Source organism: Erpetoichthys calabaricus, chromosome 6 (assembly GCF_900747795.2).
Source record: "Erpetoichthys calabaricus chromosome 6, fErpCal1.3, whole genome shotgun sequence".
Classification (NCBI taxonomy): domain Eukaryota; kingdom Metazoa; phylum Chordata; class Cladistia; order Polypteriformes; family Polypteridae; genus Erpetoichthys; species Erpetoichthys calabaricus.
This window is the reverse complement of record NC_041399.2, coordinates 59,203,665-59,230,969: the sequence shown is the minus strand read 5'-3', so window position 1 is coordinate 59,230,969 and position 27,305 is coordinate 59,203,665. Positions and strand designations below refer to the sequence as shown.

Below are 27,305 nucleotides of genomic sequence, written 5' to 3'. Positions count from 1 at the left end.
TTATTTGTATTGCCAGTTGTTTCTTCTGTGAAGTTAAGTGAATGACAATGATTGCAAATGACATTCATTAATCCCAATGAATTTTCCTCAATAGTGGATTCCTTATTGAAGGCGTTTTCAGCCAATTGTCGTAAGCGTTTAACAGGTGCGTGGCGTTGATGACCGCGACGGGCATGTTTTGCTTTTTGCGGTTGCTTGCCTTTTTGTTGCATGTCCATTATTTGTGACGCGCTATTTTTTTCTTTTTTTTTATTCGCCTCGGCTTTGCGCAAAGTCCGTTTCAGTCTACGCCGTGCATTGTTTGTATCGAGCCTTGTCCGTTTTTGTATGTCGGTCATTTGAGCTTTGCGCTTTTCGCGTCTTGCTTTTTTTTTCTGTCAGTTCATTTGCGCGTTGTTCACGTCTCCGTTCCTTGTAGGGTCTGTGGGGTGGTTTTGTGTTCTTTTTTTTGGTCTTCCATGGGCTTGTTGAATCCCCCTCTTGGTGTGTGTCCCGTCCCGTCCCGTGCCTGTAGGGTGGGGGGTATGGTCGTGCCTTGCTATTGTGCGCTCGTCTGTTCTTTTTTTTTGGTGTGTTTAGTTTCGTGTGCAATGTGTTTCGTGCTTTCCCCTCGTTTGAGTACTCTTTTATGTGCCTTTTCCTTATTTTGGTGCTTGTTGAGCCTCATTTTTGTGACTCCTTTCTGTAAGTGCTCGCTCTTGTTTTCTGTGCTCTTGTCGGACTCTTTTTGCGCCTGCGTCTCTCGCGGCCCCTCATCCGCCTCTCTCCCCCTCTTTGTGTGTGTCCCGTCCCTTGCTTGTAGGGTCTGTGGGGTGGTTTTGTGTTCTTTTTTTTTGGTCTTCCATGGGCTTGTTGAATCCCCCTCTTGGTGTGTGTCCCGTCCCGTCCCGTGCCTGTAGGGTGGCGGGGGTATGGTCGTGCCTTGCTATTGTGCGCTCGTCTGTTCTTTTTTTTGTGGTGTGTTTAGTTTCGTGTGCAATGTGTTTCGTGCTTTCCCCTCGTTTGAGTACTCTTTAATGTTTTTTTTCCTTATTTTGGTGCTTGTTGAGCCTCATTTTTGTGACTCCTTTCTGTATGTGCTCACTCCTGTTTTCTGTGCTCCTGTCGGACTCTTTTTGCGCCTGCGTCTCTCGCGGACCCTCATCCGCCTCTGTCGCCCTCTTTTGTCCGCCTTTCTCGGGTCCTTAGCCGACTCTCGCGGACTGTTTGTTGCGCCGGCGCAGTACGTCTTTTTGCAGCTACGGCCCATGGCCGGATGTGCCTGCGTCCATCATCCGGTTTAGCATTCTCGGTTAGTAATATGGATTTGACTGGTTCCCTTAGGCAAAGAAATTTAGAAGATCAGTGTTCATTGCTGTTGTCTGCATATGTATTTTTTGCAGTTGGAGACCATTCTGGTTGATACATGAATTGAACCAGCAACCTTGAGATTTAACCTTCAGTGATTTAGCCAGTACATAACATGTCCTGCCTTACATGTAAAACTTCCAGGTTTATATTGAGATAAGTGACACAGTTATTACTGTCTTTCTAAACAGTTGTTCCTGTTCTGCTACTGACCTGTTCTTGTCGATCTACTCGTAAGACAGCAATCGTTAAACACATTTCAGGTCACTCTGAAGGAAGATTACTAACATATGCTTTGGAAGGAATTGGCGAAGACAAGGTAAATATTTGTATGCTTCATACACATAAATAAATGAGATATTCTAGCAGACTTGTTTACAGCAGTGTGTAGTGGTGTCTTATAATGGTACCTTGGTCTTTGGCTTTTTCATTTGCAATTAATAGGCCTGGTTTGAATACATAGTTCTGTTTTACTTTTTGATCTTTTCTTGCTTCGTAACCACTATGCTGAAGCTTAACTTTAACACTAGAATTAGGCTGCAATTGAAAATGAAAAGGACTGCAACATGTAAAGGGAGTTTAAAACAGAAGGGAGAGAGAGCTAAAAAGAGTATTTATGCAATCATCAGCTCCAAAACAAGGAAAGGCCTTTTGGATTATAGATGAAAGAGAAAATATCTTTTAAAAGTAATTCTTCCCAAGCGTCTATCAACATTGAAATTTAGGGCACTTGGGAAAAGATGTGCATTCTTAATGCAGAGACAGAGAAGGTTATCCAGGTTAGCTAACCCAACAACATTTGCAATATAACGTTTTGAACTTTTTTTTTTTTTTTGGTATGTGGGTCATTTTGTCTTGTTGAGGTTTTGTGCCCCAATGCCATCTAGTACCCCATTATAATATGGAGCTGTTTGCTTAATTTTGCTATCATGTATTAATTTTTTATGCAGGATATTCCACTGCTTCCTTCAGCAAATGGCTCCACTAACATTAGCTCTACACAACACCTAACCCAATCGTTCACAGAGTCTTTACGGTCTTCTGGCAGAATGGTAAATAAACCTGGAGATTTGAATGTAGGAGCTAGGATTGAAAGACGAGGGTTGGACCTTAGCACCAATAAAACTGGAAGAAGTGTTTGTCATATAATAGCCAGAGGATCAAACAACATTTCGGAGAAAAGAAGAAAATCTGGTGGTGAGCTTGTGGAATATGAAGACGAGTACAATGATGTTGCTCTCCCTGATGGCTTTCTGAAAAAGTACTACATTCAGGTAATTGATTAATTTTGCTAAAAAAAACTCCAATGATTGAAATATTTAGGCTTTTACTGCTTAAGTTTTTTAAAATAACCAAATTGTTTTAGTTGGAAGAAAAAAGTGTCAACACTAGTTCATATTTAGTAAAGTTACACTTCAAATTTTCAATAGGCCTACTTCAGATTGTTCTCGATTGTAAATCAAGACAAAAACGTTTCTGTGCTTCCATATTAAATCATCTTAAAGCTCAGCATATTAAATTGAGCTTATTTGAATAAAATGCTGACAAAGTTCAGGTTATGATAGATTCCATCAATTCATTGTATCTAATCACAGTCCTAAGAAGACAAATGGCTTTTGTTTATAACATGTGGAGAATTAAAAGGGTGAAAATGGAGTTAAACAGAGGACAACTTGGAGCCCTGTACTGACACACCTAAACAAGTACTGTACATAGCAGAGTACATTATTTTTGATTTTCCCCACAAAGGACTCTGCCTTCATTTAGAAGATATTTCCCAGATGTCTACATTTATACCCTCACCCTAGAGATCCTGATAATGGTCAGCCTTTACTGGATCAAGGCTTTTGTTTTCTTCTCGACCCATGTCAGAATATTAGCAGGATCATAAAATCTTAAGTGGTTCTTCACAGCATACCCTTGTACCTGACTACCTGGTTGGTACATATTGCTTTTTATGGAAGAAATGGATTATTATGCACACCTTACCCAAATAGGTGTTTTAGTCTACAAATCAAGTAAAAGGTCCATATCATGGTCTGTAGAAGGCACCTCAGGGACCCAAACCCCAGACACAACTGTACCAACACAGTCCTGGGTTTAAATATATTGATTTATTGCACACAAAATACCTTCACATAGGCTTTTTAGACTGAACCAGTTTTCCCTTCCTTCACATCCTTTCCAAACATGTATTGTCCTCTTCCTATCCAAACTCCAACTTCCCGAATGAGGTGGAGCTGCATTCTTAATTGCTTGATCTGGGATTACTTCTCGTGATACAACATTGCCCCTGAGAATCACTTCCCCTACTAAGAACAGTGAACCTTAATGCTGGCAGTTCAGCCAGGTGGCACCCATAGAACCCAGCAGGGCTGCCCACTGGAACTAAAGTTCCCATAAAGCCCTGCAGGCGTCCAAATGGCTAGGAATGGAATGTCTGACACCAATGCTTCGAAGCTTGTATCACTTTAATGAAGCACACTGAGTCAAAACAGCATACCGCAGCCTATATCAAAGCTTCATTACCACATGACAAACATCTCTGAATCACAGAGAGTGCTCTGACTGCTTCAAAAGTTTGTGCTGCACATGCTATGAAGGGGGGTTGTGAAACTGATGGTTATATTTTATATAGAGATGATGCTGAATGGAGTACAAAAGTGTAGAACTTTTTATCAATAACAATAAAGTAAATACTATGCTATATTATTCTTCTGTACTAGATTTTCTAATGTTTTATCAATAGTCAAGACTACTGTAGACACATTCTATAAACCCTGTTATCTGTTCTCAGATCCATAGTCACTTTCTCTAAACCCCTTAGTGCAATTAATCCCTAAACAATGATGGAACAATAATAATCATTCACATTCCCTCACAGCAAAAACCCCTTGACGTAAAAAACCTGTCACGTAATTATTAAATCAGTGGTGGCTTATAATGTGCTGTAACGTTTCACTGGTTCTGAGTGCTGATGGATTTTTGTTGTCTTTATGGAGCTGACAAGTGTCATCAGCCTAGAAAAGAGTCACCAACACTATTGGTTAGCATTCCATTTTTCAAATGAGCAGATTTACTGATAGCCATAGTGGAGCTAATAAAAAAACAGGAAGCGTGTGAGTCGCAAATTAATTAAAGCTTCTGTGGCAACAGTGAAACAGTGAAGTGCAGCAAGTGACCTAAAGGAGCAAGAATCCATTAGCACTCAACAAATGATATATTTCCAACAACACATTTAAACATTGTTTTATTGTAGAAAATTGTCACCAATACTAATAGGTACACTTATTGCAGCATTTTAATGACAACATGATTATCATGAGATAAAAATTAATGCACAGATTGGTCTTAGGCTTTCACAGTGCACCTGCCCAATTTAAAGCAGGCAGTCAACAAAGGCTTGTATATCTGCTTCCTCCACTGCCAGTGTCAAACTCATGACTGCTATGATTTCTATAAGCCACCAGGTCTTGCTATATTTGAAGCTTCAAATCTTTTTTTGGGACAATCAGAATGAAGCTTCACTGAGCTTCTTCCACCCATCACTACAAATGGGAGCACCTTTAGAGGAATTATGACACCAGGCATAGTAGGGAGGCGGTCTCCCAATGACTATCCACTATGATAGTTTCCTGTCCAGACAAGGAAGATGCATCCAAAACCAGACAGGATTACAGGCCATACATGTATCTCTCAATATATACATCAATACGTGCCATTGTCAGAAGGTTTTCTGTGCCTCCCAGCACAGTCTCAAGGGCATGGAGAAGATTCCAGGAGACAGACAGTTACTCTAGGAGAGTTAGACAGGGCCGTAGAAGGCCCTTAACCCATCAGCAGGACCAGTATCTTCTCTATTGGGCAAGGAGGAACAGGATGAGCACTGCTAGAGCCCTACCAAATGACCTCCAGCAGGCCACTGGTGTGAATGTCTCTGACCAAACAATCAGAAAGAGAATAAATGAGGGTGGCTTGAGGGCCGACGTCCTCTAGAGGGCCCTGTGCTCACTGCCTAGCACTGTGGAGCTCGATTTGCATTTGCCCCAGAATACCAGAATTGGCAGGTCCACCACTGACGCCCTGTGCTTTTCACAGATGAGAGCAGGTTCACCCTGAGCACATGTGACAGACGTGAAAGGTTCTGGAGAAGCCGTGGAGAACTTTATGCTGCCTGTAACATTGTTCAACATGACTGGTTTGGTGGTGGGTCAGTGATGGTGTTGGGAGGCATATCCATGGAGGGACGCACAGATCTCTACAGGCTAGACAACAGCACCTTGACTACCATTAGGCATCGGGATGAAATCCTTGGTCCCATTGTCAGACCCTATGCTGGTGCAGTGGGTCCTGGGTTCCTCCTGGTGCACGACAATGCCCGCCCTCATGTGGCGAGAGTATGCAGGCAGTTCCTGGAGGATGAAGGAATTGATACCATTGACTGGCCCCCACACTCGCCTGACCTAAATCCAATAGAACACCTCTGAGACGTTATGTTTCAGTCCATCTGACACCGGCCAGTTTGTACCTCAATGTCCAGGAGCTCAGTGATGCCCTGGTCCAGATCTGGGAGGAGATCCCCTAGGACACCATCCATCGTCTTATTAGGAACAGGCCCTGACGTTGTCAGGCATGCATACAAGCATGTGGGCACCATACAAACTACCGAGTACGATTCTGAGTTGCTGCAATGAAATTTTGGCAAAATGGACTAGCTTGCCACATCATTTTTTCACTTTGATTTTCAGGGTGTCTTTGAATTCAGCCCTCTGTAGGTTGATAATTTTCATTTCCATCAAATGATGTGGCATCCTTTCATTCCTAACAAATTATCCAGTCCATATCAGTATAAATATCCAGCAGGATTTTTTTTCCATTGACATCTGATGTGTTTTCAAAGTGTTCCTTCTAATTTTTATGACCAGTTTATATGGAAGTATAAACTGAGTGGTGGCTCTGAGGCTAGGGATCTGCACTGGCAATCGGAAGGTTGCCGGTTCGAATCCCGTAAATGCCAATAGGGACTCTGCTCTGTTGGGCCCTTCAGCAAGGTCCTTAACCTGCAATTGCTGAGCGCTTTGAGTAGTGAGAAAAGCGCTATATAAATGCAAAGAATTATTATTATTACTTGGTATTACTTGGGTACGGTACATTTGTATAATGGGTTACAACAAGAAAACAATCATTTATTCTTTAAATGTTTACCATTTTGTAATTGCTGGCTGAAATCTATCAGTTACAGTACAGTACCTCTCTGATAACTATGAATTTCTCTGGTTTTGTGAGACAAGAATTGCTGTGTGTGATTGGCGGGTTGGAACCACATACTCCACTTCTTTCTATTTCCAGGTTTACTGTGGTTTACTGAGTAGATGTTTAACCCCCCATTAATAAACAGGATGACTTTTTGAATTATGAAATCATTGTTATAGCAGTTAAGCTGGGCAAAATTACTACTAGGTGTTTCTTCTGTTGAACACCTATTGAAGATGAACTTTTGAAACTCTAAAAACTCTGTATGTTAAGCTGGATTAATAGTAATATATTTGCAAAATTTCATCAACATCTACAAAACTCTTTTGGAGTAATACATGTTTTTTGTGTTGTTGGCCCTCCCACTATGACTTTGCAATGGAATTTTTGAAAATCCATGAAACCTGTAGGGCGGCATGGTGGCGCAGTGGGTAGCGCTGCTGCCTCGCAGTTGGGAGATCTGGGGACCTGGGTTCGCTTCCCGGGTCCTCCCTGCGTGGAGTTTGCATGTTCTCCCCGTGTCTGCGTGGGTTTCCTCCGGGCGCTCCAGTTTCCTCCCACAGTCCAAAGACATGCAGGTTAGGTGGATTGGCGATTCTAAATTGGCCCTAGTGTGTGCTTGGTGTGTGGGTGTGTTTGTGCGTGTCCTGCGGTGGGTTGGCACCCTGCCCAGGATTGGTTCCCTGCCTTGTGCCCTGTGTTGGCTGGGATTGGCTCCAGCAGACCCCCGTGACCCTGTGTTCGGATTCAGCGGGTTGGAAAATGGATGGATGGATGGATGAAACCTGTATCTTAAACTGTATGAACAATAATGCAAGAACAAAATTACATGAAAGAAGACAGCAGTTTTTGAGTGAGGTGTAATTTTTGTGTTGGTCCCTCATCGAGATAATACCCCAACCTACCCTGCCATGGTTTCTATTGAATCACTGATGTGGAATATAGCTTTCACTGTAGAGTAGGGCCAAACCTGAACAAAATCCCAAATTCATTACCATCAGCTGAACTATTCTGGAGTGATGACACGGTTTCAGGTTTCAATGCCCCTGCGGCCTGAAAATCACAACCCCATTCCTCAGTGGAGCTTTTTGAAAGGCCTCAAGGTCTAACAGTAATCTGCAGGCAGAACTTCGTAAACTTAGACTCAGCTGTTTTGAAGTCATGTATTTTTTTCCCACCCCACCTATGACAGTCACCCATTCTGGTGAACGTTTTGAAATGCCATGTAGCCTGAATTTGAAATTGGTTCAGCTTTATAATACATGCAAAATTTTATTAAGATCTCCTAGAATAATGCAGTTTCTATGGGGAACCTCCATTACCAACCCCTCCCTGATGACATTTTTATAACATCATATAGCCTGCATTTTAAGTAGGGCCAAAGGCAACCTGCATGTAAAACTTTGTGAAAGCCAGTTCAGCCATTTTTGCATGATTGGCAAACAAACATTCAAACAAATAGACAAGATGTACTCTGAGGGTTGAAATGAGGTGTTTAGTGTGCAAAACAGGTAAATAATATCCAACAAAGCTAAAAAGAATTTAAAATTACAATGTTATTAATCTAATTACAAAAGCATCAATCTCCTTTTTCTGGGACACAATACATGTATGTTGTGGGTTGTTCACTCGTCTGTCCCTAACATGAAGTCTCTTTTGTTTTCTCATTTGGACCTTATCTCTTTTCTAAATTCTGTGTTTTAAAGTAGTTTATTTCCACAGCTACCACGCATACATAGTTTTGAGCAGCAACTTTGAGATATTTCCCTTTTTTGTTGCAGAAGGAGAAATTTTATTCAGAAGAGTGCCCTCTCCAGGTGGACAGCTTGCTGGAGTTCAGCAATGAAGATAACGTCTCCGTTGTTTCATCAATTGAACTCTGTAGTGGTATGGATGAAAGACTGCATGATAGTTTTTTCATTGATTTGGATTCCAAGTTTAAAATACTTTCAGAAATCTGCACTGTTAAAGAAAGGTATGATGCCTCCCACAAAAAGTCCACAGTTAGAAGTGAGGAAAGCGGTGTGGAACAGACACCATTAGCGCCAAGTAATCAAACATTGCCTAGTGTTAAAGAGGAAAGGCAAACTCCTCCTCAAACTATTTATGAGAATGGGTCTGTTACAGAGTATCATAGAGCCATCTCCCCTACAGATCCTGCTTCACATACACAGAAAAAACTAATTGTGTTAGGAGCACCTTTATGTATCCCTCAGGTCATGCCCTATACCAATGTTCCTATTATTCAAGTTACTCGATATGTTGAGCCACAGAGTCCACTAAATATGTATATTTCAGATTGGAGTCCAACAATTGTTCCTGGCCATCATGGAGCTATAATGCTGGGTGAAATTCCTCATTCTCAGAATATATTCCATACAGAGCGTAGAGTCAACTTGAGTCCACCCATTCGAGATGGTGTGATTGGGATAGATTCTGATCATTTGCGCGTGAATGAAATTCCCATTGTCCGGAATGTTGTTCTGCAGGACCAATCTGGAGGTCACATGCAAGGTAGCTTAACAGGATTAAAGCAGGGCATTTTATGCAAACATGAAATTCTTGCCACTAATATGCAGAAAAGTTCAGAACAAAGGACCTTAAATGTGAGTGAAACTCAACATTTTCAGAGTGTCTCAAAGGTGGAAAAAAGAAAGCAAACAGTGAGTCATTGTGCTGAAAACAAAGGAAAAGATATATCAAACCAGCAGTTGTGTAAAGAATATAGTAGCCAAAGACACTGACTGCTGCATACAGTATGGATGAAACTCTCATTGATATGTCATCTGAATGATGTTGATTTGATCAAATTCACATTGTGCTCTTATTATATTTAGTCTTGCTCATGTAATGTATTTTAAAGAAAAGAAGGATCAGTTACATAATTGAAATAGGCTGTAAAGAAGCCTAAGCTTCACTCTTAAACATGTGCATAAATCTAAGTGTATACACCAATGAAAGGCAAAGTGACAGTCTGGAAATGAAGGCACTGCAGTGATTCTGACTAATTCTCTAATAGATAGATAGATAGATAGATAGATAGATAGATAGATAGATAGATAGATAGATAGATAGATAGATAGATAGATAGATAGATAGATAGATAGATAGATAGATAGATAGATAGATAGATAGATACTTTATTAATCCCAAGGGGAAATTCACATACTCCAGCAGCGGCATACTGATACAAAAACAATATAAAATTAAAGAGTAATAAAAATGCAGGTAAAAACAGACAATAACATTGAATAATGTTAATGTTTACCTCCCTGGGTGGAATTGAAGAGTCGCACAGTGTGGGGGAGGAACGATCTCCTCAGTCTGTCAGTGGAGCAGGACAGTGACAGCAGTCTGTCGCTGAAGCTGCTCTTACTGCAGTAACAGCATACTGTTCTGTGTTGTCCTATGCATTTTGTACTTTACAAGGCAACATTCTAAAAGTACCACATTTGATAAGGACATCCATTCAAACAACAGCGCACCATTATCCGAGATAACTTATGTAGTATGAAGGAAATGAAACAATAAAATTGAAATAATTTTAGATTAGGGTATGAAAAATGATTTCATTTGATATTGTTAACAATCTGGTGTCAGGCCTAATTAAAACAGCAAACTGACAGGAAGGTGCAGATGCTGTTTCAGTATGATTTTGAACATATTTTTCATCAAGTAGCTGCTGAGGGCACTAGTGAAAATTCTGGCTCTTGTTCAGAAAGCGGATGCCACTTGGTTGTTTCACAATAATTAAGATTAGGTATATAAATAGGTTTCACATTTCTGTTATCATTTTAGCCCTAAAATAGTGACTTAACATCAGAGACCTATTTAATTGACCTTAAGGTCAGTGTTTTGGCGAGAGGAAGGCTGTCACAAGTGGCGTCTGCTTTCTGTACAAGACCCAAAATTCTTAGTAGCATTCATGGAAGTAAATAAAACTCAAGCATCATTTTCAAAGTCTGACAATCAATCGATCAATTTTACTTTTTTATAGCATGTTTTTAAATAGTTGCTTCATACATTTTTGTGACAGTACACCTGCACACACAACAGTTTCTTTTTTTGCTTTTACAGACTGTTTACTAAGGTACTCTTACAATCAGCAGTGTTTTTCCTTCCATAATATATGCCGGGGTGGTCAGCTCCGAACCTGGAGGGCCGGGGTGGCTGCAGGTTTTTGTTCCAACCCAGTTGCTTAATTAGAAGCCAAGCCTCACTAGTAACAGATCTTATTTAATTTTATGGCTTGTTAGTTGTTTTAACTCTACCATGTCTGTTCATTCCTAAATCATATATTTATTTTTCCTTTCTAATGATACTTGTGTCATCCAAGTGATTTGAAGCCTAAAACAAATGAGTAATTTTCAGTTCTTCAGTTTCCTTCTGAGTGCTTAATTAAACCAAATAGTGAATGATGAATACACACAAGTGGAAATGGAGACATGCTGCATGCGGAACAACTGGTTCCTTCATCATTTGCATCCTATTGCTAATAAGGAGCAGTAAAAACAGTAAATCCAGCTGTTTAAGACTAAAATAAGCAATTAAGGTTTCAGAATCTTAACAAGCAAGGCAACTAAAATAAAACAGAAAAATGTCACAATAAGTGCTTCATCAGCAATGAGTGATTTCTCATGAAGCCACCGGATTGGAACAAAAACCTGCAGCCACTGCAGCCCTCCAGGACCGATGTTGCCCAGTCCTGATTTAAAGGGTCTGAGTCTTAAATAGCAAATAAATTAAGCAATGTTAATTAGTAGCAAAAACTAGTCACTAATTAAGAAAATGGTTAGAATGAAAACCTGTAGCCACTGTGGCTCTCCAGGATCGGAACTGGCCACCCCTGATATATGCTTTAATATATATTAACTAGACTATTATAAATGATTAAAGCAGAACAATTTCATACTGGAAGTAGCTGTCATGCTTTTCGGTTTGAACAGCCGTCTAAACCTGCCTACATACTCCACTAGCATCTTTTATTCCTAATCCTAGGAAATGCACTTTATTATGAGGAAACCGTTTAATGAAACAAAGTAAGTAAAAAATAAAATCGTGTTAGTTCTTTGGCATTTATTGTGAATTACAAAATGCTCTGACATTCCATCACGAGTCAAATGGACATACAGTATTTTTGGTTTCACATACTGTATTTGGTCATGGAAATAAAACTCAAAAGGCTTTTACAAATGCAAAACAATATAAGACAGAAAATTCTGCTTACTAACACTTTATGAAAACAAATCCAAATCTTCTTTGTCTTGATTTATAGTAGTTGGCGTCACTTTCAGACATTGAGGACTTTTTACTGTAACAGATATCCTGTAGTAATGAACTACAAAATTGTCATCTGTTTTTCTGATTCTGACAGAAGGTAAACACATTGATGTTGCCAGGATCCTCATAGATTAAGTGTTTATGTCATTATACTGCATCTTTTGATGCTGCAGCGGCCAGGACATACATATTTACAGCTAATGCTCAGTTTAACTGAATATGCTTATTGTGTGGCAATGAAGATAAACCCAATCCTGGGATACAGTAGGCGCCGTTCTTGCAAGCTGGTGTTCCAAAGACTTATACTAATTCTTTTTTAAAACACCTGAACTTGATACTTATTTCTCATTATTAAAATTTACATACATTAGTCTGGTTTATATTTGCCTAAATTCTTAATGATCAATACTACAATTTGTGTGAGATGATGCATATAATCAATTTACTTACATACAATATCTGTTGGGTCCTTGAGCAAGGCCCTTAACCTGAGGCACTGGACAATGGCTGATCCTTTGCTCTGACCCCCAAAGGTCATGCAAAAAGGCTATTTCCCCTCAGGGATTAATAAAGTATATCATCATCATCATTATCATATGCTGATGTACAGTTGTATTGAAAATAAGGCTTTATACTGTTGATTTTAAGTTAAAGAATGTGGCTGTCATTGTATGTAATGCTATTGCAAATGTTTCAAGTATTGTTAAAAATGTCCCTTGTTAGTTAAGGATAATATTGGCTTGTGGACTATGGTGTGTTTGTGTCTTAGTTTTCCATTTTTTCTTCTTCTTCCTCTTCATCTTTTTCTAGTTTTTGACATAATCTATATAGTTACTTTGATCAAACTGTATAAATTGTGTAGTATAGCTGAACAAGCCTAAATTCTAATTTTTTAGGTATGTGCTTTAATGTGTTTTCATAAATGAATGTGTGGGCCTGGCTGTAATGGGGTTTAACTGTATCATTTGACAATTTTTTTTAATTTAGTAAATCATTTTATTCTATTTTCACAAGTGGACTTGGATCTGCACTCACATTACTAACAAGTTACCCTAACTATATTTCTGGTTATAAAGTATATTCCAGAGCTTAATGAATGTGAGGGAAAATTATGTTTTCACATTAACAGCTTTTTTACTGTATATGGATTTCTTTTCAAATTTCAAAACAATGCTTTTGGTCTAGAGTTTCTAAAATGTATCTTTTGTGTAATGGTATTTGCTAAATGTTCAAAACAAACAACCATGTTTTACTTTGGGTTGAATAGAATGGGAAAGGCAATTTGTAGAATCTTGAAAAATAAAATAAAACTAAGTAAATCCTTATTTTAATGTAGCTTACTATTTCATATTCTCATATCAATATAATAATAATAATAATAATAGTAATACATTTTATTTATAAAGCACGTTTCCCATGTCCAAGATGCTTATCATATATAATAAAATGCTAAGGTCTGTCCATCTGACACGTGATTGCTTGTGAACTACTGGGGCTAGAACCTTGATCTTAGTCCTAATTGAAAGCTTATGATATTCTTGAAATTCAAAAATTGTGGGTAACAGCAGCCTCTGCAAAGTTATCGTTGGTTATGTGTTTATAACGGCAAAGTGAGCACCTAACCAACTGACATGGGAGAAAGACAAAGAACAGCAGTGACATTTGCTGAGTGTCAAACAAATTGCAAAGGCCATTTACTTGAAAGAGAAGAGCAGTGACATCTTCTAACTACTAATGACAGAAGGAACTTAAGTGACACAGAATAAGAAAGAATAAGCAGACAACATGCTGAGCCACATTGACGAGCAAGAAGTAAACCTGAATATAGACCAATTTAGCACCAGACAAACATGAGGGCTCATAGGCATGCAAGACAAACTTTGGAATTCAGAATGTAAGAACATCCCAGACAGAGAAATGCACAGTGCCAAATCAGAATATCTTGAAATCTGGTAGTAACCATTTACAAAACATAACTAGTATCAACCGCTATCTTTAACTTGGAGTTTATCTACTTTTTATCTTTGGACCATAGAATGTGTGTCTTTTGCTAGTACGTTTTTATTTTTTAAAAAAGTGGTAACACTATAGCTTACAGCGGTGGTTCCCAAACACGGTCCTGCTGACCCACTGTGGCTACAGGTTTTTGTTCCAACCCACTTCCGTTTTTCATTGGACACCTAGCCTAATTAAGTGAGTCATTATTTCCCAGTTTCTATGTTTTGGAGACAATGTAGAAATTACAAATTAAGTTTGGTATATTTTTATTAAAATGTAATAAGCAGTTATATGGGAAATATTTCATTTTTTTATGTTGTTAACAGTATTTTCAACCTAATTTTCATTCTGCTTTTTCAGGTGTTCTGGTTATTGAATTGGTGATTTACTAATTAGCGGGTCTGACACTGAAGTCGTTACTGCTTTCATCATCCTGGGTATCTGAGATGCTGGTTGTTAATTGTCACTATTAGGGTTAAATGAAGGGAGCAAACTACACAGGAAAAGGGGAAAATAATAGGAAAGCAACAAAAGAGAGTTAAGCATTTATAGCTTTAGATAAAAATAGAAATATTTCTAAATGTCTTACAGTACAAATGTAAAAACCATACTGTTGTGTTTTTCTGAATGCAGAATAACAGAAGAGTAAAAAGACCAGCTGATTAAATAAGATCAGTTGTTATCGATTATAATCGACGATTGTGAATGTGGTTGGAACAAAAACTTGCAGCCACAGTGGGCCCCCAGGACCGAGTTTGGGAACCACTGGCTTACAGTATTTTATTATTCTGGTAACCTGGGTTCAGTTTCCAGCCAGGTCACTGTCGGAGTGTAATTTGCATATTACCATATTCACATGGATTTTGTCAGAGCACTCTGATTTTTTCCTATTCTATTCATTGGCCACAAGTACAGCCCAGTAACTTCTTATTGATCAGCTAACATTACACTTCATGTGATAACATAGAAAAGAGTCCTGAGAGACAATTACAATCAAAAGTTTAAAAGTTAAAGAAAAGCAAGTGAAAACAATATCAGAAAGAGAATATGCCTCATACTTGAAAATTTCAAAGATGCTTCAGCAAGCAAAACATCAATTTACCCAAACATTTTCTGAGACTGCCACTACATAATCTTGAGGTACTCCATTTGAGGATGTGAATGTAAAGATAACAACAGAAGGTGAGTCTAGAATTGAAATGTTTGTTCATGTGTGAGTATATTCAATTTTCATGCTTTTGAGTGTTTTTCCCAGAAGTGGTTTATTTCACAATATTTTAGTAAAAAATACATGTGTTTTTTGACTTTGTGAGCATACAATTGGATGAAGTGACCTGTGGGTTATGCAACACATTTAACATGAGATTTTGTTCATGAGTGTATTGTTTGCTGTTGTCCGATGTCAGTCGCCATAGACACTTACTATCTCAGAAACATTGTTATGTCAATTCTGTATAAAGACATTAAAAATAAAAATCACTACAAACATGCAAAAAATATCATTTTTGAGAGTAGTATTCCTTTAAAGTCTCATATTCTAGCTATTGATCCATAATAATACAACTCATCTGTCTTAAATATAGTGCTACAGCATTACAGCAGACAGGTTGACAAGACTGGTGCAGCAGAAGTGACATTGCCATAATGGAGTATAAGCTCTCCAGCTAACATACAATACCTTAGCAAAATAACAAGTTTATTTCAAACCATCATCCTGACATTAATAAGCACTTTGTTGATTTTTTTTATCAATCTGTTTGCATATATTCCAAGGTATTTATTAGTTCTTTAAGATCCTGAAACTGCCCAGACTTGGAGAAGATGCTTATAAATTAAAATCACCTATATCCATTGTAAAACTGAAAGACGCACTAAAATCCATAAGTAAAGGGGTCAGTGTCTTGAGGTCAGGATAAGATCTTCTCTCGAGGGAACTATTGTTATTAATATTCCACATGTGCATTTCCATGATCCCTGCTATTACGCTGAATTATAATATTAGCACAGCTCTTATTAACCTCCTCCCTAAACAAAATAAAGACCCCTTGGATTGTGTTAGTTATCATGAAACATCCCTGATAAACTCTGGCACAAAAGTGTTAGCAAGGCCTGACATGTTGATTTTTCACAACAATTCGACCAATGCTTCTGTCTCATCTTCGATCATTTTCTTTGTTGCATCCATGTCCAGGGAAGCTGGCTTCAGTGCCATGACAGTGGACACAGTAACATTAAGGTCTGGACTTATTTCCTTGAGATTGTCAATGATTTGTTATAATTTCGTGTCTCATCTCTTCAGATGATTCTGTTTTCATTTCTGTTCTTCATGTTCAGAGTGGTACACACAAACACAAAACTGCAGAATGACAAATAGCTTTTCTCAATTTAAACTGGGTTGTATGCATGCTTCTTATATTGCAGGTACCTAAACTTTCATTACAGGTGAGCTAATTTAAGTTAAAGAAAAAAATCACTTGATGAAATGTTTAAAAGTCGCTAATAACTTTGCCAGTCTATTTTTAATATTTCTTTGTGGAGTAAGATAAGATGTAGTAATTTTTTTTTACCTTTTTTGTGCTGTTCTAATCCAAGCAAAAGAAATACATTTGAATGGCAAATCATTTTTAGATTCAACAGTTTTCAGGAGGAATTCATACCCACAAATCTAGACATTTTCTGACACTTATCCGGATCTGGGTCACTTGGGCAGAAATGGCAGTCTATTGCAGTCTAAGATTGCAGTTTAAGCAATGATGAATAGACATCCCTTTTCCCCTGTCACTTCCTCCAACTCCTCCGGGGGGATACCGAAGAGTTTCCAGGTCAGCCAAGAGATATAGTCTCTCCAGCATGTCCTGGTTTCCCTCCCGAGGTCTCCTCCTGGTTGGACATGTCTGAAACACCTCCCCACTGTGGTGTACAGGAGGCGTCCTAATCAGATACCTGAACCAATTCAACTGGTTCCTTTTGATGCAGAGGAGCAGCGGCTCTATTTCAGGCACCTCCAAATGTTTGCTTTTTATCCTTTCTGTAAGGCTGAGCCCAGACACCCTGCCAAGGAAACTCATTTCTGCTGCTTGTATCCATGATCTAGTTCTTTTGGTAACTACCCACAGCTTGTGAGGGGAGGAACGTGGATCGGCCAGTAAATCAACATCTCTGCCTTTCGACTCAGCTCCATCTTCACCACTACTAACTTGCACAATAGCCGCAATACTGCAGACGCTGCTCGAATCTGCCTGTCAATCTTCCGTTTCCTTCTTCCTTCAATCATGAACAAGATCCTGGAATACTTAAACTCTGTTTGAGGCAGCACCTGATCCCCAACTGCTTTTTCTGGCTGAGAACCATGACCTCAGACTTGGAGGTCCTGATCGTCATCCTAACTGCTTCACACTTGGCTACAAACTGCACTACCAGTACATACCTGAGGTCGCAAAAAACAGGGATGTGATCATGAGACCATTGAACGTGACACCCTCCACTCCTTGGCTGTGCCTTGAAATTCTGTTCATAAAAATTATGAACAGAATCAGAGACAAAGGACAGCCCTGGTGGAGTCCTACACCTAACAAGAAATAATCTGACTTACTGCCAGTAATGCAAACTGAGTTTTCCCTCCGGTTGTACAAGAACAGAATAGCCAACAACAGCTGGCCCGGTACCTTATACTCCCACTGGACACCCAGAGGGTTGCTTTCATATGCCTTTTTCCAAATCTAAAAAACACATGTAGACTGGTTGGGCATACACCTGTGAACCCTCTAAAATCCTTGTGAGGGCAAAAAGTTGGACCAGTGTTCCATGCCTGTGACAAAATTCACATTGTTCCTTCTGAATCTCCTCCAGAACCCTGACCTAGACCTTCCCAGGGAGCCTGAGGAGTATGATTCCCCTACACTCTCTGGTCCTCTTACTCTTACTACTAGCCTGGTTTGCCAATCCAGAGGCATTCCACGCATTGTTGAAAAGGTATGTCAGCACACATCCAAAGCCTTCTAAGAAATGGCAAATATCATCCACCCCTGGAGCCTTACCCACCAAGGAGTTTTTAACTACCTCAGTGACTTCAGCTACAGTGGTGGGTGAGTCCTCCACTGAGTCCCTGGTTCTTCTTCCTCAAAGGAACAAGTGTCAGTAGGAATTAGGAGGGTCTCAAAGTGTTCCTTCCACTAGCCAACTGTCTTCAGCAGCACTCCATCCCTGCTATAAACTGCATGGGCAAAGCACTGCTTCTGCTTCATGAGTCACCTGATCATTTGCCAGAATTGCTTTGAAGTTCAACAGAAAATAATTTTCCATGGCATCACTAAAGTCTTCCCACACCCACGTTTTTGCTTCTGCCACACTCCACTGAGCCTGTTGGTACTTGTCAACTGCCTCTGGAGTCCCACATTCTAACCTTGCACAAAAGGCCTCCTTCTTCAATTTGACAGCTCCCTTTGCAGCTGGTGTTCACTACAGGGTTCAGGGATTACCATCACAACAGGCACCAATATGCCCGCACTTCTGCACAGCTGGCTTGACAATTGAATCGCAGAAAATGGTCCATTCAGGTTCAATGTCCCCAGCCACCCTCAGAATGCAAGAGAAATTTGTCCAGATGTGTGAGTCGAAATTCCTTCAGATGAGGGCATCTGCCAAACATTCCCATGACACCTTCACTACACATCTAGGTCTGCCTGGTCTGTCCAGCATCTTCTATCACCATCTCATCCAACTCTCAACCAGGTAGCGATCATTTGAAAGCTCAGCCCCTATCTTCATCTAAATGTCTAAGACATTAGGTTGTAGATCCGATAACACAACCATAAAATCAATTATCGACCTATGGTCAAGGGCGTTCTGGTGTCAAGTGCACTTATGAACACCCTTATGCTTTGAACATGCTGTTGATAACAGAAAAAACTGTGGCTGCCACTAATCCAATAGTCCAATAATGAAACACCACTCAGGTTCAGGTCAGGTAGGGCATTCCTCCAAATCACAGTCTTCCAGTTTTCACTGTTGTTGTTCAAGTGAGTGTTAAAGTACTCCAGTACCTTCCAGCACTCCCCACAAGGTCTCCAAGGAGGCTGAATACTCCGAACCAATTGTTGGCAAATAAGCACAGCTAAGAGTCAGAACTCATATTTGCAGACAGACGACACTTTTGTATGCTGTGGTAAACTCCAGCATACATGTGGTGAGCTTGGGACCCATAAGTAAGCCCACAGCTGCCCAGCACTTCCTACTCTGGGAAACTCCAAAGTGCAACAAAGTCCAGCACTTCTCCAGGCATTTAGTTCTAGAGCTCGTGCTGTCAGGTGAGCCTGACTATATCTAGATGGTACATCTCTATCTCCCACACTAGCCCAGGTTCTTTCCCTGCCACAGAGGTCACATTCCATATCCCTAGAGTCAGTTTCAGTAGCTGGGAATCAGTCTGCCAATTGGTAGATTATCTGAAGAAACTCCCAATTAAATGCTCTGGGGGGTTATCTAATTTAGATCCTCATCACCATGTCTTCATCTTTTCCCTGCCATTAAATCTGCCTTCCTGCTTTCTTATTGAGAAAAGAGCAGTCCTACCATCAGAATCAGAAATCCCCTTTTGCTTCCATGGGACCACTTACTTCTTGTGCTTTCAGAAAGTAGTAAAGCAACTAGGACAGCAGGCCGAGAAAGCCAGCTACTGCCTGTGGCTCCAGAAGACAGCGTTTGGGGAATAACACCATTGTAACGGCAGTCTCAGGGAGTGCCGAGGAGACAGAAGATATCTGTACTCCATGGAATTCAGTGTCCCTTGTGATCTGGCACAGGCACACTAAACTGTGATTGTCATGGATTCCTTGTGTTTGCATATCATTCAGTGTTTTTTTCTCTCGCAAAATGCTGCCCTATCCATCTTTAAACATGCGCACACAGCCGCCTGCCCGCTGTTTCCTTACTCACAGTGATGTCATGAAGTCTGTGTTTTAGGATTGCAGATGTATTACAGCTTATTGTTGTTTTACCGAGCTGCTCTGTGATTGACAGCTGACAGTTAACTTTTTTAATATGGTGTCAAAAAATGCCACTTATCAGTTGTTACTTCAGTTGTTTTGGCATGTGCACTTATCAACAGAACTTATTAACAAAGAAACATGAAAAATAAGATTTAGTAAAATATTAATAATAGTAATAATTAATTACTTGACAACCAAGAACTCTGTAAAAAACATTTTAAAGAGAAATAGTTCTACACCATTTTAAAAAAGTTCACTGTGAGCCGTCAATCACAGAGCAGCCCAATCGAACATCTATAACGTGTAATACACCTGCAGTTCTAAAATGCAGACTTCATGACATCGCTGTGTGTGAGGAAACAATGGGCAGTGGCTGTGTGTGCATGTTTACTGACAGGCAGGATGGCATTTTGCATTAACCATGCATTAAATGAAAAAGGTGCGCAAAGATATGCGAGCATGAGGAGATCTGTGACAATCACACCTTAGTGTGCATGCGCCAAATTAGAAGGGAATTCCACGGAGAATTGCTTAATAACATCAGTGAATGGTGGTCTCTAGCTGACAGCCCTGCTGTTGACTCAACAGAACCGAAGGAGGTATAGCAGGGGGATGTGATATCTTACTTGTACAATAGATATTCTGGGGAACCATTTGGGAATAAGTGCTACAGGACAAGGTTACAAAAATTGATCACCAAAACTGATGAACTCAAAACAAGTTCAAAAGTTGTATTAATACTGATAATTGAGAAAATATCTGGCCAACATGTGACATGTTGCTACTTTCCTGTGCCATCATAACAAGAATATAACATCATAACACCAGAGAGTGTCAATATGTTGCATGTTGGGCTGAAAGCATTGAAATGTTACCATCTGCAGGGAAATTGAACGGAGTATTCTGCGCTGCTGAATCTCTTTTTTGAAGCCATTATCTGTGGCCTTCACAACAGGGTCCACTTTTTTTTTTTCTTTTTTCAGAAGTGGGACCTACGAGCACTTTTCTTGAAATTTAAACACAAGCATGTTTATTATTAAAAAAACATTTATTTAAAAAATATTTATTAAAAATACATATTACATTGTGCTGATTACCTAACACAACATACTTTTAGTTTAGAATACGTTAACATAAAACATGTTTGTTTATCATACATTTTCAAGTTATGATATAGTGAAAACAATTAATACTTGTAATACTCTATTACTTTTAAATATCTTGCCTTACAAGATATATTTCATATCCTGACATATACATTTTTATTATATTTAAGAATACTTCAATGAAAAAAATCTGCATAAGTTTTCTAGAAATATCTATGCACTAATGAGTGCACTAATGTTTCGTACAAAGTGTGGCTTTGCACTTCCGTGCTGCTATAAACGTCTGTGTTGTTCACTTCTGACACCATGTGGTACAATGTAGTTACTGTAGACTGCAAACTGAAAGCAGCAAAAACAGAATGTGTATTAGCCCAGGAGTCAGGTCATGAGTCCTAAAAAAAAGCATTATGTGGGACTCAGGCAAAGACAGATGGACTTCAGAAGCGTTACCTTTTTGGAACATATGAAATTATGATAAAGTAGATAGAGAAAATAAATTAAATAATGATGTCAAATCTTTAATAGCTGTTTAAAAAATAACAGACACAAAGAGTAAAAACAATTCATTTTTTTGTTTCCTTTTCGTTTAAATGTTTCTTCCTAATTTTGAAAGGTCCATCATCTTGTGATTGTTGGCTGAGCTCCATGGACTTTGTAAATTGCATTAATGGCTTTATAGTTAGTGTCATATGGTGACATGGTGACAGAGGTGAGAGTTGCCACCTCAAGGAGCCTGTTCCAGTTGTTCACAGGGCTCACATTATGTGTACAGGCATACTGTTAGGATGTAAATAGACTCAGCATTAGCCCATAGCACATTTCTGTCTAGAAAGTTTGGGATCCAAAGAGGAGTATTTTAAAATGTTTTATAAACTATTTTCCACATGAAACATCTTCAGTTTCTTCTTCATTCTGTAGCAGTCCAGTGCCGCTAAGATTCACACTGTCAAGATGACGGCGATTTATTTATTTTTTATCGAGGATCCCAGGGACACTCCCAGCCTTGGCCCGCCCGTACATACTCACAAACAGAGAAAATAAAGCACAGTGGGAACTAACAACAATTAACGAATATAACCTGTAACCCTATGGCAATATTACATTAAACACAAAAACACAACTCCACACAGCAAAGTCCATGGAATACCACACCGGATGTAATGAGAGATGACGAGAGTAAGCCCAGAGATCTGTATGTTGTAAGGGAATGAAAAAACAGTCCTACTGGTAGACACTGTAAGGGTGAAGACAGATGGATGGTTCAGGAGCGCTCCTATACTTCTGGGAACGCAGAGAATCCACAAACAGTCCTCCACACACAGGTAGACAGACAATCCAGACCCCAACAACGAATACAATCCAGGACACAGTAATGAAATATGGCTTAAATAACAGAAGGCAGTCCAACAAGTAACGAAACACAAAATACAAAAACAAAAAACACTTTTTTTTTTCCTTGTAAACCTGCCCTCCTTTTAAACCCCTCTGACCACCTTTGACCCCAACAGCCCCTGCAGGGACAGCTGGGAGATGTAGTTTTAACTGATAGTAGCACTGCTACAATTAGTTATAGTATTCCATCCATCCATCCATACATTTTCCAACCCGCTGAATCCAAACACAGGGTCACGGGGGTCTGCTGGAGCCAATCCCAGCCAACACAGGGCACAAGGCAGGAACCAATCCCGGGCACGGTGCCAACCCACTGCAGTTTATAGTATTCCTTTAGTTTATATTCTTATAAACTCATTTGTCGGGTTACATCAGTGCAACATTCCCATTCTTGCTGTGGATGGATGCTAACCCTGTTTTAATTTAAATTTAGAGGGTAATACTTAATGGCAATTGCAAAGGCTTTACTCGTGCTTCTGCTCAAATCGAATGTTTGAGCCATCTTCATATACTGTACATACTGCGCGTATAAAATCAATTTTTTTCATTTTTATCAGACTTTGGTGAATCCAATATGAGTTGTTCATGGTCAAGTGATTCAGCAGTAAATAATAAGCTGAAATATCTATACCTACTTAATAAACGAGTGCTCCTCTATTGCTGATCCTTTTGGTGAACACTAACAAGCAACAGGAACTAGCCAGGCATTACTAATACCGACAAATGTTTTGTGGCCAGCTCAGAAATGGCTGAAGTATGAATAAGAACTGAACATATGATGTTAGGTCTGTGTGAAGGTTAAAGTGAGTTTGTGTTTGCTTTACAAAAGTCTTAGAGGCAGAGAGAGCACTTTTGTCTTTCACCACCTTCCCCCCAAGGCTGTTGCTGGAATTATTTTGTGTGTTGCTCTTTGTGATGGTTCAGACCTGTTTGATAGCTGTTTTGGCTTGGATTTATAAATAAGGCAAGTTCATTTCTATAGTGTGTCAACAGAGAAAATGAACAAGACTAAATACACCATTTCAACTTGAAAAAGAATATGTATATATATATATATATATATATATATATATATATATAGTATATATATATATATATATATATATATATATATAGACAAGATGTCCTGCGGTGGGTTGGCACCCTGCCCAGGGATTGGTTTCCTGCCTTGTGCCCTGTGTTGGCTGGGATTGGCTCCAGCAGACCCCCGTGACCCTTGTGTTCAGATTCAGCGGTTGGAAAATGGATGGATGGATGGATATAGACAAGATAGATAGAAAATTTGAATATCACTCCATTAAATGAAGTTATTTCCGATCACTACTTAATTACGTTTGACTTAGTCCTGCCCTTGTCAACACACTCCCAGATTAAAACAAAGACAGTGCGACATCTAGATTGTAATTCTGCTTCAAAATTTATAGATACTTTGAGTAAGTCGAGTGTAACTGCGGAAAACCATTCAGATCAGTTAACATCAAATGTTAAACGTGGAAAACAATTTAGATCAGCTAACATCACATTATAATGTGACCTTGAGAGATGCTCTGGACACAGTGGCTCCCCTTAAAACAAAAGTGATCAAAGCACATAGAAACTCTCCCTGGTTTAATGAAAACACTCGAGCTCTTAAATTAGAGTGTCGAAAACTGGAGCGCAGATGGAGAACAACAAAGCTACATGTCTTTCAAATTGCATGGACAGTGAGTGTTAATAAATATAAAAAAAGCCCTCTTTAAAGCTTGCTCAGAATACTATTCTACATTAACAGATAACAATAATAAAAATCCTCGGGTACTGTTTAGAACAGTGGCTAAATGAACAAATGGAAATTCAGATCAACAGTGCAAAATATCAACAAATATTAGCAGTACAGACTTTATGAACTTCTTCAATGAGAAAATTAAAAATATAAGATCTCAGGTCTCTGCATCACAGTACAAACCAAATACTGGCTTAGCAGACCCTGTCTCACATTGCACTCAGCACTTTAATAATTTTAATCCTGTAACTGAGCAGGAAGTCTTAACTTTAATTTCTAAAATGAAGCCCACTACTTGTTCCCTAGATCCAGTGCCAACAAAACTAGTAAAAAGTGCAATGGATGTTCTTGCAGCGCCTATTCTAAACATTATCAGTAGTACATTATTGCATGGCACAGTACCTGATACACTAAAAGTGTCAGTCATTAAACCATTACTTAAAAAGTCAGACCTAGACCCACATATACTAAATAATTATAGGCCTATTTCAAATCTACCGTTTCTCTCTAAAATACTAGAAAAAGTAGTCGCCAATCAGCTTCAGTCACACCTTACGCATTACAATTTATTTGAGAAATTCCAGTCTGGTTTTTGCACTGGTCATAGTACAGAAGCGGCACTAACGCGGGTTGTAAACGACATTCTGATATCCTCCGATGAAGGAAACTCCACTGTAATTATGTTGTTGGACTTAAGTGCAGCATTTGACACCATCGACCATTCTATTTTACTACACAGGCTAGAAAATGATGTTGGGCTTACAGGCACCGTGCTTGCTTGGTTTAGTTCTTATTTATCAAATCGATTCCAGGAGTCTAAAATTATCTAAATCTTATTATGTGATATCATCTACTGTTAAATTCTGCTCCGTACTTCTAAAAAAATTTTAATTTTTTATTGAGGATTTGTTCTGTTCTGTGTATTGTATTGTATTGACCCCCTTCTTTTGACACCCACTGCACACCCAACCTACCTGGAAAGGGGTCTCTCTTTGAACTGCCTTTCCCAAGGTTTCTTCCATTTTTTCCCTACTAGGTTTTTTTAGGAGTTTTTCCTTGTCTTCTTAGAGAGTCAAGGCTGGGGGGCTGTCAAGAGGCAGGCCTGTTAAAGCCCATTGCGGCACTTCCTGTGTGATTTTGGGCTATACAAAAATAAACTGTATTGTATTGTATTGTATAGACCTCACACTGCCTTTTTGTCTTACGCTTAAGTACCTTATCTCTTGTGATCTGTTTGGCTCTCAAAACTCAAAAATGAGTAGGCCTCAAGTCAAAAGACAGGCTTGTACTCCCACACAAGTCTGAATAAGCAGAATGGGCCCCCTGGCAAAAATTTATTTGGTTCCAGACTCGGAAAGTGGGCTTCACGACCTGAACAAGTCAAAATGGACCAGACAGAAAAAATTACCATAGGGGGAGAAAGGGAACCATAAAACTTCAACAAGCAAAAAATAAATAAATAAATAAATGAATAATAATAATAATAATAATACCTTATTATTAAAGAGTTTCATAGTAACAAATTTTAAATCAACAACTAAACAGAAAGAGAAGTTATCAAAAAGAATTGACGAAAAACACACCTAAGGAATCATTAAATAGATAATCAAAATATAACAATTACACAAGAAAGGAAATTCAAACAATGAGCCAAAATTATAGAAGTATAAACTAATGTTCTGATGCTAGCATAGGACAATATACAATTAAAATTATTTTCATAAAGAGACAATATGATAAAAAGTTTTAAAAAAAGATGTTATGCATAACATAAAAAGTCAGAAACTGGGAGATTGTAAGCACAGGCAAACAAAGTCAGAAAGTTCAAAAAACAAGATTGATACCGAGAATTACAAATAGAGGTTTAAAATAGAAAAAATGCATGTAAAGATATGGAAGCGTTAAAAGACTGACCTTTGAATTGTCGTGAATTAGCGCAGGGGTGCAAATTTTGTAATCACATCCCAATAATCACAATGACATCCTAGACGATGGGTACACAGAACAGCAGCTCCTACAGAAGAAAAAAAAGTGGCAGAAATTGTTTGAAATAAAAACATAAAATTTTGATAAAAGAAATAGATTCCTTGGACAAAAAAAATGGAAATGAGTGTAACTAGATATCAATACTAATAAACATCCATCCATCCATTTTCCAACCCGCTGAATCCGAACACAAGGTCACGGGGGTCTGCTGGAGCCAATCCCAGCCAACACAGGGCACAAGGCAGGGAAACAATCCTGGGCAGGGTGCCAACCCACCGCAGTACTAATAAACAGAGAAGCAAAAAATAATTAAACCATTACCTGACAATGCTTCATCAGCACCACCCAAGTGCCAATGAAAATCTCATCTTTAAGTATTAATGCAATAACTACTTTTTAAATTCAGGAGCCATTTCAGATGAGGGTGATGGAGTAGCCATCTAAGGTTCAGGAAGTGAGTAAGGAATGGCATGAATGGCAATCTAGAACATGTGTACTGTGTGGATGAACACTTTACATGCTGAAAGTATCAAGATAATCATAATTTTAGGTAAAATAGATCTCCTAACCATTGTCATCCATGGTACAGCCACAGATGGTGTAAATGTACATTTGAGAAGTGAATGAACAGACTAATGATGATGTAACAGTAGGTGTTAGGAAGAATCTACTATAGGAAGGGGGACCCAAAAATAACGAGGCTGGAGGGGTGTTATTTCCGACGTTTGACACTAAGAGCATGTATTAGACTGCCTTCTGCATAATTTGGCCAAGCGGTGTCCTTGAAGTGCTCAAGCGATTGCGTGGTGCAGTGAGGAGAAAACAACGTGAATTGTGGCGATCAGGAGTGTGGATTCTGCATCACAACAATGTTTCCGCCCACACAGCATCAAGAGTGTGGCAGTTTCTCATGAAAAGCGGGATGACAATGGTCTCCAACCCCCCCCCCCCCCTAACCCAAGACTTTGCATACTGTGGTATTTTTTCTTATTTCTAAGAATGAAGAGGGACCTTAAAGGAAAGCGTTTTCAGGATGTAGAGGAGGTCAAGAAGCAAACGATGGAGGCACTGAAGGCTATCACTTTACAAGAGTTTCAGAACAGTTTTGAACAATGGAAAAAGCAGTGGGACAAGTGTATTGCATCTCAGTATTTTGAGGGTGATTAAATTTTGGAAATGTTCTGAGAAATATAT

The 27,305-nt window shown here is 39.1% G+C and overlaps 2 protein-coding genes across 2 annotated transcripts in view; both read left to right on the top strand.

Annotated features, from left to right (window-relative positions):
• LOC114653054 (desmoglein-2-like) overlaps nt 1-1,714 on the top strand; it is a 40,630-nt gene extending 38,916 nt beyond the window's left edge. Inside the window, exon 12 of the mRNA XM_051928749.1 lies at nt 1,539-1,714. Coding sequence (XP_051784709.1) covers nt 1,539-1,699 — 161 coding nt within the window. The 3' untranslated portion in view covers nt 1,700-1,714. The remainder of the gene's footprint in view (nt 1-1,538) is intronic.
• A 661-nt stretch (nt 1,715-2,375) lies between these two features.
• Nucleotides 2,376-9,637, top strand: LOC127528464 (desmoglein-4-like). Its single transcript, XM_051929346.1, has 2 exons — nt 2,376-2,621; nt 8,382-9,637. Exons 1-2 carry the CDS (start codon nt 2,397-2,399, stop codon nt 9,342-9,344), a joined length of 1,188 nt encoding a protein of 395 aa, XP_051785306.1. The 5' UTR covers nt 2,376-2,396; the 3' UTR covers nt 9,345-9,637.
• The last annotated feature ends 17,668 nt before the right edge of the window (nt 9,638-27,305 follow it).